General features: G+C 36.5%; 1 protein-coding gene across 3 annotated transcripts in view; it reads left to right on the top strand.

Moving 5' to 3' along the window:
• Positions 1-12,639, top strand: part of ATP6V1A (ATPase H+ transporting V1 subunit A) — a 58,715-nt gene extending 46,076 nt beyond the window's left edge. For all 3 annotated transcript variants that reach the window (XM_057545032.1, XM_057545033.1, XM_057545034.1), the window contains 7 exons: positions 2,484-2,606; positions 2,700-2,814; positions 3,410-3,473; positions 4,950-5,153; positions 6,259-6,353; positions 8,487-8,658; positions 10,434-12,639. In XM_057545032.1, coding sequence (XP_057401015.1) covers positions 2,484-2,606; positions 2,700-2,814; positions 3,410-3,473; positions 4,950-5,153; positions 6,259-6,353; positions 8,487-8,658; positions 10,434-10,526 — 866 coding nt within the window. In that variant the 3' untranslated portion in view covers positions 10,527-12,639. The remainder of the gene's footprint in view (positions 1-2,483; positions 2,607-2,699; positions 2,815-3,409; positions 3,474-4,949; positions 5,154-6,258; positions 6,354-8,486; positions 8,659-10,433) is intronic.
• The last annotated feature ends 201 nt before the right edge of the window (positions 12,640-12,840 follow it).

The following is a 12,840-nucleotide window of genomic DNA, read 5'->3' as shown; positions in this document are numbered from 1 at the left end:
GCAGGCAGACTCTCAACCACTGCGCCACCTGGGAAGCCTCCTCATTATTTTGTTGTGAAGCTAAACATGGCCACTAGTTTTTGACAGTGGAGTTTGTGTTTCTATATTTCTTGTTCTCCTTGTTTGGTGGTTACTCTTATGAGAAGAAGGAGAAAGTGACATATTCATCTACTATTTTAGGACAAGAAGTCTACCTACTTCTTTTAAATGGCTGCACAGTATCCCTTTGTATGGATATATCATAATTTATTTAACCAGCATCCGTTTAGGGGGCACTTGGATTATTGATAATTTTTTTGCTCTCACAAACTTCACACCATAAAACATTCTTAAGCATGTTTTTTACACTGTGGCTTTGTATGTTTTATGCGCATGTTTCTTTGTATTTTTGTCAGGTAAGTTCTTAGAAGTAAAATTGCTAAGAATACAACTGTTAATGTAGATTTTAGTTTCTAATAGCTCTTCAAAAGGAATAACAGTGGACAAGATTTCTGCTTCTTCACATACTCACCAATGCTAATTTCTTCAACGCTTTCTTATGATAATTATCATACAGAAAAGTTAGAAGAATATTACAGTGAATTCCCATGTACCCCACACCTAGATCTGACAATTAGCATTTTACTGTCCCTACTTTATTAGATGCCTATTCGGTCTGTATTTCTTACAGTGAGCTAGCATCTTTTCTGTGTGTATTAACCATTTGAAAACTGCCTTCTGTCCATTTTTGTATTGGTAGTAGTTGTTTATCATACTGATTGGTAAAGTTCTTTGAAATCAGTCTTTCATCTGTTATGAGTTGCAGATATTGTCCTAGTTTGCTTATCTTTTTTTTTTTTTAATTAATTAATTAATTTACTTTTGGCTGTGTTGGGTCTTCGTTTCTGTGCGAGGGCTTTCTCTAGTTGCGGCAAGCGGGGACCACCCTTCATCGCGGTGCGCGGGCCTCTCACTATAGTGGCCTCTCTTGTTGCGGAGCACAGGCTCCAGACGCGCAGGCTCAGTAGTTGTGGCTCACGGGCCTAGTTGCTCCGCGGCATGTGGGATCTTCCCAGACCAGGGCTCAAACCCGTGTCCCCTGCATTAGCAGGCAGATTCTCAACCACTGCACCACCAGGGAAGCCCCTGCTTATCTTTTGATTTTTGTCTGAGGGTTTGTTTTTTTTTCTTGTAGGCACTGATATCTTTAGGTCTGTGAAAGTGGTCTATGAGACTTCTTTGAGGTTTAGTCATGCGTATCTGTCTCTTCTATCAAGTCTTTTTAATAAATATATACACACAGGCATTAGTGAATGTTATCACAGAGACATAGTGTGCTTGTATAAGAGAGGATCTGATTCTACCATCAGATTGAAATATGTGATAATTACTGTGTTTTTTAAGCCTTAATAATGATAAGTGGTATTTCTTAAAGACTTTGTTCCTTGGATCATATTTTGGAAGCCTAAGTCAGTATTTTTTATTCTGAAGGATGTAATATGATAAATAGTAAAGTTCTGAGTTTTCCAGCAACTATTTTGTTTTACTTATATAAGCATCTGTTTCTTTACTGGTAAAATAAGGGAATTAGGGCAGTAGATTTGGGGATGCTTATGAGGTAGCAACAAATATACATTTCTAATATGTTAGAGTTGTATAGTACTTTGTACTTTGCAGAGGACATTTATAGAAATCATTTCATCTGATATGTATAGATAGATAGGGTGAGAGTTATTTTCACAGATTAGGAAACCACACTGGGAAAATGAAGTTATTTTGCTAAGATTAATGACAGAATAGAAGGTAGAACCCAGGACTTCTTTCTGTATATTAGCTTCTTCTAAATGGTTTACTGTATGTGATTTTACAAGAGAGGACCCAATCTGCATAGCAGAATGTCTGGATAATGAAGATTATTACTCACGTTAATAACATTTGTTACTTTTGAAAAGTAACCAAACAAGCTAATTAGTTGAGGATATTTTGATGCCTATGTCTAATTATCTCAACAAAAAATGGGAGGAAAGTCTTTTCCTACTTTTAAAAATGTATACTAGGCTATGATAAACCCAAACATGTAATTGCTCAATATAATAGATGTTTATTTCAGATGATCAGGGCAGTCTTCATTATTCTATCATTTTTGGGCTGGGACGCAGGCTGAAAAGAGCTCTTTCATTTCGACACATATCTTCCATGGGTCCTGGGAGTTCTCGCCCTCTCAGTAAGCCAGACGGAAGAAGTAGCATGGAAGGATGTGTGGCTTGCCTGGTGGTGGAACACATGACTCTTACATTCCATTAGATAGGGGTCAGTTACTTGCCACATCTAAATGCAGAGGAGACCAGACGATATAATTCAGCTGTGCGCCCAAAAGAAGCAGCACAGATTATGATGAACAGCTAGCAGTCTTAGGAACTTATTGCTTTAAATTTTTCTTGAGGGTGAAAAAGTCAGGATTATACTTTATAGGATTATAACTTGTAATATTTTTCCCAATTTAGGAATTACACTGTCAGAATATTTCCGTGACATGGGCTACCACGTCAGTATGATGGCTGACTCTACCTCTAGATGGGCTGAGGCTCTTAGAGAAATCTCTGGTCGCTTAGCTGAAATGCCTGCAGGTAAGTCTTTGTATTGCTTATCACATAAGCAAGACTGTTAGGATTTGGGGATTGGCTTAGAACCTCTCTTTAAAATTTCTTTTCATTTTTCAGATAGTGGATATCCTGCATATCTCGGTGCCCGTCTGGCCTCATTCTATGAGCGAGCTGGCAGAGTGAAATGTCTTGGAAATCCTGAGAGAGAAGGGAGTGTCAGCATTGTAGGAGCGTAAGCATCAAAACTGTACTTTTCATAAGAAAAAAGGTTATTTATTTTAAAGAGACAATATTTAGCCCCCCTGAGAGCAGTGATTCTTAACCAAGGTTGCACTCGAGTCATCCAAGGAACTCTTTAAAATGCACATGTTTAGGTCATCTCTACATGTTCTGGTTCTATAGATTTGACTTGACTGATTTATTATATTCAAGTCACGATATCCTAGAAATAATTTAGAAAATTATAGACATGTTAAGGTAAGACTGTATCATGATAAAAACAATGTGAAGATTCACGATCCCCACATAAAGCCATACTTTGTTCTCAGACCTTTTCCTTCCTTCCTGCTTCATCTGTTTGATTAGAATAGTGAAACAGATTATAATTAAATCTGTCTCATTTCTCAAACTAGAAGGTGTTTAATAGTTGTCATTCTTAATTTTCAACTTAGTACTGGTTTTTATTTAAGATTTTTGTATAAGATTTTCTTTCCAAAGGTCATATTTCTAAAGTTATTTACATTAAAATTGACTTGCAAAAAATTGCTTTTATATACAAGTTATTTTCCATAAGCATTTCTAATGACTTTTTCTTCTTTTAAATTTAGAGTTTCTCCACCTGGTGGTGATTTTTCTGATCCAGTTACATCTGCTACTCTTGGTATTGTTCAGGTATATCTTTCCCTAGTGTAGTCAGCTTCTGAGCCCCACCCCGCCCCAGGCTGTCCTCATGTTATCCGCATCATCATTGTGAAGGATTTCATTTGGTCACTGAAGAGTAGGCAATGGTAAAGTCTGTTTTAGCAACATTCTTACTACTGAAAGTCTTCAGTGCTGTCTGTTCTTTCTTAGCTCTTTATCTAGAGTTTATAATAGACTTAATATCTGTTAAGTGGAAAATACATCTGGGTGGCAAAGTTTTATTCGTGTTAGAGTAATACTACACTTTGAGTTAGAGTAACCCTAGGAGTAGAAACAAATGGGCCCAAAAAGATACAATGGCAAAAACCCCATAGAAGTTTCTCCTCGTGGTATGGTCCAAGGCAGGTAACCCTATCAGAGGGCAGCTCTTTTCCATTCCATAGTGATCCAGAACCAGCGCTTCTTCCACCTTGGGCTCCACCTAGCCTGGTAATTGTCTGCATCTGGCTGGTACAGGGGGACTGTGTAGAAGGCACACCTACTTTGGGCTCAGGCCTGGTCACTCCACTCATTCTGTTAGCTACACCCAGATGAAAGCAAAGCTTGGAAAGTGTAGTTTCTGCCTAGGCAGCTTCCCAGTGACAAGGGCATGAATTCTAGTGGATAGCCAGCCAACTTGGCCATTAAAAGTAAGCCTGGGAGGGGTGGGTGGGACGAACTGGAAAACTGGGATTGACATGTATACACTAATATGTATAAAATAGATAACTAATAAGAACCTGCTGTATAAAAAATAAATAAATAAAAAAAATTTTTAAAGTAAGCCTAAATGAAAGATGTATATAAATCAGAGCTATAATTTTTTTAATGTTGATGTATTTATAAGCATATGTATTATTCATATGGGAAAAATAGAATATTTGCCTATATTTTGGTCAGTTTCAGATAAAAGGAAGTGGCAGAGGCTAAATTTACAACTTTCAAGATGTTTAACCTTTGCTAAAATTTTGAATTTTTAATTACAGGGAAATGGGGAGCAAAGTTAGGAAAGCATAAAATACATATGAATGTTTGGCCTTGGAAAAATGACTGTCAGATCTTTTAGGATTGGCCCTTAATGATAGGGAACTGAATTTATTCAGAACATTTAGAGGTTTTCATTAAAGTGAAGTATCTATCTTAATAAGCATTTTCTGGTTCATCTGTTTATATTGTACCGTCATAATCTTCAAAGGAGTCAGTTTTTTTGCTATCAGATTTGACATACTATTAAGGAAATTTTGATTTGTAGATATTACCCATACTGAAACTAAAAGAAATACATTTTCCTATTTGCAGTTTTATTCCATTTCATTTATACTTGTTATATACTAAAAAGATAAATAATTTGACCAGAAAAGTATAGAATTGCACATTTAGGACAAACAAATATATTTCAGTACTTCAAAAAAAATTGTTTTTAAGAAAAATTTTTATGTTTTGTTTTTGATTTTGTCTTTAAATCAGGTGTTCTGGGGCTTAGATAAGAAACTAGCTCAACGTAAGCATTTCCCATCTGTCAACTGGCTCATCAGCTACAGCAAGTACATGCGTGCCTTGGATGAGTACTATGACAAACACTTCACAGAGTTTGTTCCTCTGAGGACCAAAGCTAAGGAGATTCTGCAGGAAGAAGAAGACTTGGCAGAAATTGTACAGCTTGTGGGAAAGGTAGGTTGTAAAATCTTGTGGAAGACAGGTCTGTGAGTTGCACTGAAGCTTTTTAAGGACAAACAGAACCTTGGATATGCAGATTCTTGCTGGGAAAATGAGTATTTATTAAATATTCTTTAAACGAATAGAATTTTAGATTATTCCTTTATCCAGCAGATATTTGAGGGACCTGCTTGTGTTGTGGAAAGTAGAAAGATGATTGGTGTTTAGATTATTATTGAATAACAAACCACTTCGACATTTAGTGGCTTAAATAGTGGTTTTTTGCTCATGGTTTTTGGGGTTAGTGGGCTCAGATGGGAAGTCTTGCTTGGGTCCCCTCATACAGTTTTTGCAGTCATATGGTGGCTGAGACCATAGTCATTTGAAAGTTGCTTCCCTCACATGTCTAGTGCCTGGGCTAGGATGACTGGAATAGCTAAGGGTCGGCTGGGCATTTCTCTCTCTATGTGGTGTTTCAAAAAAAATCAGCCTCTTTGTGTACCCATGTTCATAGAAACATCTAAGCACTAAAAGGTAGGAGCAACCCAGATGTCCTTTGCAACACACTCGCGTGCACACACGCACACACACACGCACACACAATGGAATTAATGTTCCATTTCAGCCTTGAAAAGGAAGGGAAATTCTAACACATGCTGCAACATGGATGAACCTTGAGGGGACATTATGTTAGGTGAAATAAACGAGTCACAAAAAGACAAATACTTACATATAATGTATCTAAAGTAGTCAAATTCATAGAAATAGAAAGTAGAGTAGTGGTTAACAGGGGCCAGGAGGGTGGAAGAAGAGTTGTTGTTTAATGGGTATAGAGTTTCAAATTTGTAAGATGAAAAGTTATGGAAATCTGTTTCACAACAATGTGAACATACTTAACCTACTGAACTACACTTAAAAATGGTTACAATGGTAAATTTGTTATATGTTTTTCACAACAAAATCCAAAAAAGAACATCAATCAGGAAGCAGTTATGAAATGAATTTATTAATGATAGGTGATCGTGTGTTGATTATGTGGTTTCTGCATGCTAACTGATTAGAACTATTGGTCCCACATTGTGGCAGTAAATTTCTAAAAATGTATTTTTTCCTCTTCTAGGCTTCACTAGCAGAAACAGATAAAATCACTCTGGAGGTAGCAAAACTTATCAAAGATGATTTCCTTCAACAAAATGGATACACTCCTTATGACAGGTAATCTAGCCTGATTTTCTTTTTTTAATTTGAGGATATCCTATGAAGTTTTGAAGAAGGAGCTTGCCTACACATTAAAACCCTCCCCGCCTTTTTTTTCTCATACAGACACACTCTGACTCAGTGTATAGGTTTATTTTATATTTTCATAGCAGACATCTAGTGATCCAGTATGTTCCCTTATCTTGAGTTGGCTCATTTTCCCAGTTATGACAGTGTTTTCACTCATTATCCAGCCATCTTTAATTAGATTAAATTGTGGCTTAGTGTACGGAGCCTGGGGATCATTGCCTCTTTCAGAAGCTTTTCTCACTACCTGTTACCACAGCCCGTGCCTCTTCTACTCTTTTCCTAAATAATGTACTTTCGTGCCTCATTTCCCAAGAGTTCTATTCTTTATTTACTTATTTATTTATTTTTGGCTGCGTTGGGTCTTCGTTGCTGCACATGGGCTTTCTCTAGTTGCAGAGAGCGGAAGCTACTCTTTGTTGCAGAGCACGGGCTTCTCATTATGGTGGCTTCTCTTATTGCAGAGCACAGGCTCTAGGCATGCGGACTTCAGTAGTTGTGGCATGTGGGCTCAGTAGTTGTGGCTCGTGGGCTCTAGAGTGCAGGCTCAGTAGTTGTGGTGCATGGGCTTAGTTGCTCCACGGCATGTGGGATCTTCCTGGACAAGGACTCGAACTCATGTCCCCTGCATTGGCAGATGGATTCTTAACCACTGCGCCACCAGGGAAGCCCAAGAGTCCTATTCTTTTTCTTCCTACTGAAGTCCCTGTCGGATGTCTCACCAGTCCCTGCTACTCCTGCCCAGTGCTTGTTTTTCATTATTGTCTCTGCTACTTCCATGGCTTATTTAAAATTTCCCATTTCTTTTTTTTTTATTTATTTATTTATTTATTTATTTATTTATTTATTTATTTTTTTATTTATTTTTTTATTTATTCTATTTTTGGCTGTGCTGGGTCCTTGGTTCGTGCGAGGGCTTTCTCCAGTTGCGGCAAGTGGGGGCCACTCTTCATCGCGGTGCGGGGACCGCTCTTCATCGCGGTGCGTGGGCCTCTCACTATCGCGGCCCCTCCCGTCGCGGGGCACAGGCTCCAGAAGCGCAGGCTCAGCAGCCGTGGCTCACGGGCCCAGCCGCTCCGCGGCATGTGGGATCCTCCCAGACCAGGGCTCGAACCCGTGTCTCCTGCATTAGCAGGCAGATTCTCAACCACTGCGCCACCAGGGAAGCCTCCCATTTCTTTTAAACTTTGATAATTTGAACCCTTTCATCATAGGCTAGTTTTTCTCCCGCAATCATATTTGGCCCCATATAAGTCTGAAGTGGAAACTGAACACATAGGAAGATTACCAGAATGTAAGACAAGCAGAAAATATGACAGTATAATCAGTAAGGCTCATAAACAATCTGTATCAGGAACTTAAGAAGCTCAAGGAACCATCCACACAAAGATAACTCCACAAGGGGAAAATTATTTGAAAAGAGTGTAATAGAGAGTGTGCATGAAATTGTGTATGCAAATAAGTTTAAATGCGTTGGAAATTTGATTAGAATGCATGTGATCCAAGTTGAATATTAACTTCTGTGTCTTCATTATTAAAAGATATGGGTAAATGAAAATGAACACATTAATGGAGAAAGGGAATGCTTATTAACTTTAGGAAATTACAGTTCCCTGCTTTCCTATTATTTATTAAACCTTCACCGACTGTCACAAGGGAGTCTTTACAACTCAGTTATTTTACCATTTGGGTAACTGCTTTAACTGCACTGTACAAACACAAACCCTCAGAGAGTCATTAGATTGTAGCAGTACTGTTTCATTGTTCTTCCTGTTTGATTGTGTTAACAAAAATTAACGTCACTCTTTAAATAAAAGAATACATAGCTCCTTCTCTCCATCCACCCCCTATTCCTGAGACATCTCTGTCCAAAAACTCTGGTTAAGTATTATTGATCTTTTCCACTATTCTTTTTTCATTCCTTATGTATCATGCAATAAATATAAGTAGTGTGCATATCTAAATAAAGAAGTTAATGCTCTGGTATTTTACAGATGAAGTAAAAACTATGAACATGCTTTGGATTTTGTTTTTGTTTATTATTTTGACTTTCATTTATCCTAGGTTCTGCCCATTCTACAAGACAGTAGGGATGCTGTCCAACATGATTGCATTTTATGATATGGCCCGCAGAGCTGTTGAAACCACTGCCCAGAGTGACAATAAAATCACATGGTCCATTATCCGTGAGCACATGGGGGAGATCCTCTATAAGCTTTCCTCCATGAAATTCAAGGTATATTTGTTTCTACCATAAACTTGTTTTAGTAGTAAGTGTTTCCTTTTGATTTTTTAAAATATTTGGGTCCCAAACCTGGTGTGTGAAACTGGCATTTATCATTTTCATACATGCTCGGGTTATGTAAAACCAGAAGAGACCTCAAAGCTATGTTCAAATAGGAATTCACATGATGAAGATTATAGTATGTCACGTCTAAAATAAACGCTGACGTGTTTTCCCTTTTGTCTTAACTGCCAGGCAATTTAGAGCTAAAATCATTGCTAAGCAGCAATTACCTTACCTCAAGTGCCTGTTAATATCTAATCCCGATGCTCCTCTGAAACGATTTCTGCTGCTTACTTCAAGTATCCTATTACACATCATTTTTACTTTTAAGTAGACTCTCATTCTTTGGGAAGTACACAAGACATAAATAGATAATTAAGTGAAATTATCTGTAGAAACTCAAATGTGTAAGATTGTTTTTAAAATACTTGATCAGTCGAGTTGTATTTAATTATTTCTAAGTCATGACATCCAAGTATATTTACTAATCTCCTACTGAGAAATTAAGAGTGATTCTCTGAATGTGTATGTTATGTATATAGTGTTTGCATTATAGATTGGAAGTAAATTTGTGTAAATAGACACTCACTGTGTCAAGGATTTTAAAATATTGACACCCTTTGAGTCCTGTCTTTCCATTTCAAAACATATAACCCAAGGAAATAATTGGAGATTTTGATATGGATGTATGTAGAAGATTGTATATTAAACTTTTAAATGTCATCCAAAAGTGAACGGAGCCATTGTGGCATGTACATTACAGCAAAAATATTATAAAGGCATTAACATCTTTTTTTCAAAGAATATCCAAAGACACAGGTAAACGCTTATGGTATAATTAGTGAAAAAAGTTGGTTGCAAAGAAATTCCATATGTAATTTGATCCAAATTTTATTTTTAAAAATTATACATTCATAGGAAGATGATAAAAAAATATATGCAATAGTGATGACTTCTGGTAGTATAACTAAAGGTGCTGTCTTTTTTCTGTTTACAGGTACATTGTATCAAATTAACATTTCAGTTGTTCTTTAATATCATTAAGTATTTTTCTATAGCACTATTTTGTGGCTGGAGAATAATATTTTCTTATTCTTAGGCATTTAGGAAATTTCCAGTTGTTGGTATGGGCAACTTTGTTCATGTAGTTGGTTTTGTGTATTTTCCTAGTATATGTTCTCAGAAGTGGAATAATTGGCTCAGAGGGCTTAAACACTTTAAGGTTTCTTTCATACATTTTACTCAATTAAGTTGCTTTCCATACAGATTTTAAATGGGGTGCATTTTGAGGTTATTTTAGAAATTTTACTCCCCTGTCCCAACGTGATACTACCAGACCTTGAATAGTAAATTCTGTTTTGATTAAATTCCAACTATCATATACACAGAGAGGAATGCATCTAATACGCATTGCTGAATAATTTCCTAATATTTTGCATATTGTTGGGGGTAAATCCATTGGTTGTTGAATACAGTTAGCAAGCAAGACACAAAACAGAAATTTTGTCTTTAAACTTTTGTCTTTAAAATTTTGTCTATAAACTACTCCTTTATACATTTCTACCCTTAAAGGAAAAAAGAAAAATAAGGTTAATTCTGCCTCCTGCCTGTGTTTTACCAGTGTACCTCAACCTAGTACTCAAATATAGTAAATATAAATAACTCACTATGTGTTCTGAAAATTAGTTTCCAAAGGTAAGTTGAATTCTATAATCTTCTTTCAGGATCCAGTGAAAGATGGTGAGGCAAAGATCAAGGCCGACTATGCACAACTTCTTGAAGATATGCAGAATGCATTCCGTAGCCTTGAAGATTAGAACTGTGATTTCTTTCCTCCTTTTCCTCAGCAAGCCCTCATATGTGTATATTTTCCTAAATTTCTCATCTCAAACCCTTTGCTTCTTTATTGTGCAGCTTTGAGACTAGTGCCTATGTGTGTTATCATTTGTTTCCCTGTTTATTTGGTAGGTCTTATATAAAACAAACATTCCTTTGTTCCAGTGTTTGAAGGGCCTCCCTGATCCTTTCTCCAAAGTGGTGAATGTAGTAAATATGATATACAATGGCTACACTACTGTAAACTTGTATGTAGGGTGATGTCTCTCCTTGTCCTAGGTTTGCCCTTTCCTCATCACCATTAAATTGTAAACAGGACTACTGCGTGTACTCTCTTTGCAATGGATTTGGAATGGAAGGCCAGACTTCTATACATTTTGTCAGGTTCTTTGTGAAATGACTCAATATCTGTGTGGTAAAGTTATTTGCAGCTTAGCATTTTGCTAAGTAACCTGCTTTGTAGGAAATAATTACTTTTTTTAAACATGAATAATTAATGTTTCTATTATGTGTTGTTCCCCCAGTATAAATCAAGAATATTTGTGGGAAACTGTTGAGAACTGTACTGTTTTTAAAGCAGGCATTTGTGGGACTCAGCACAATAGATGAATCAGTGCCCTCTAAAAAAGTGAAAAAGGAGCCAGGTGATCAAACTTAGATTAACATCATCTTGTTAAAGCCTATTTTATTTCACTAGGAAAAATTCAGTATCAAGGACTATTATACTACATTACTAGGAAATTCTTTTTAAAATTACATTTAAAATAATCACCGAGAACTTGATCCACATCACACCCTCTTTGTTTTCCTCAAACATCGTAGAAGCCTAAGCTTCTGAGAATCATGTGGCAGTGTGATGGGCAGTAAAATGCCACAGAGAAGATATTTAGTAGTGGTTAAAGGCTGTTTGCACCTTTAAGGACCAGCTGGGCTTTAGTGATTCTTGGGGCCAGAGTGGCATTATGTTTTTACAAGATAATGACATGTGTCACATGTTTGTTTGTTTGCTAATTGAATTTTTGAAGAACCAGCTTCCTGATTGTAAAAAATATTATTCTTTCATGTGGTTTTTGATTCACTGGCTCAAAAGATTTCCCAGAATACCTGTAGCTGTAGCAGCATAACAGTTTCCATTCTGTTTCATAGGGATGAAGTTAATTCTTATATCTGCTGATAACAGAATCTGGGTCATGTGAAAAAAAGATCATTTCTTCCTGTCTTTTAAGTATATGTTTTAAAATAAAAGTTTCTGTGTTTGTATGATAAGGCACATTAGGTAATGTATTTCTTTTGGTCTGTTAAGGAAAGATGCAGCTAGAGAATTCAGCTATGTTTGTTTAAATCCTTGCAGATTACATGTTCTTACAGTGGCCTGCTATTCAGGATAAGTATTCTGCCATGTATCTTTTTTTAACCTTTCAGAATATTGGAAGATAAAAATTGTGCAGTGATTTGTTGAGACGTGGATGTAATGGTGCTGCTGAATCAGTTTGCTTTCCAATGTGGCCTCCTACCCAGAGGCTCTAAGACCAGTGGAAATTAAAAGAATTTCAAAAACTTTCAATTCCTACCTTAAACCTACCAGCAAACTAGGATTGTGTTAGTAATGAATGATATGATGAAGAAAGTTTGACCAAGTTTCTTTTGTGTTGTTCTGAATTTGCAATGTACGTTCTTAACTCCTTTTTAAGAATGTTGATGTATGGGTGTGAAGATGCTAGAGAAACTTTGCTCAGAGCCTCATTGTAAGTGTCCCTTCACCCATATGTTGTAGAATTTCACATTGGTCACTGATCATATTTCTTTAGTAAGAATGTGTTAAAGTTAACAACAATCTTTTAAAAAGACGATGCAGTTCTATATTTATTGTGCTGTGCCTGATCCTAAGTGGAGCCAGTTAACAAGTTTCATATGTATTTTTCCAGTGTTAAATCTCACACATTGTACCCTTTGGAAACTTCCTTCCATCCTGACGAACGAATAGAAGAGGTCATATATATTGTCTCCTTATCCTTGAGGTTTCACTATCTTTATGTTAAAAGTTGTGTATAATTGTTAAAATCTATGAAAGAATAAAAAGTGGATTTAAATTAACATTTTTCCTTTTTTTGTGGGTGTGGCAAGATCTGCTAAAAAAACGTGCCACCTTATTGTATTTTGGCGTGTTTTCAGTATGAACTTTAAAGTTTTTTATTTCCCTCTTTATAGATTGTTACTTAAGATCATGAAATTGAATTGGCGCCCTCACTATAGACTGCAAAAAGTCCTATAATCATGTACCACTGTGATTTGGAA

The sequence above is a fragment of the Balaenoptera acutorostrata genome, chromosome 4 (assembly GCF_949987535.1).
Source record: "Balaenoptera acutorostrata chromosome 4, mBalAcu1.1, whole genome shotgun sequence".
Taxonomy (NCBI): Eukaryota; Metazoa; Chordata; class Mammalia; order Artiodactyla; family Balaenopteridae; genus Balaenoptera; species Balaenoptera acutorostrata.
This window is presented reverse-complemented; position numbering and strand designations above follow the sequence as displayed.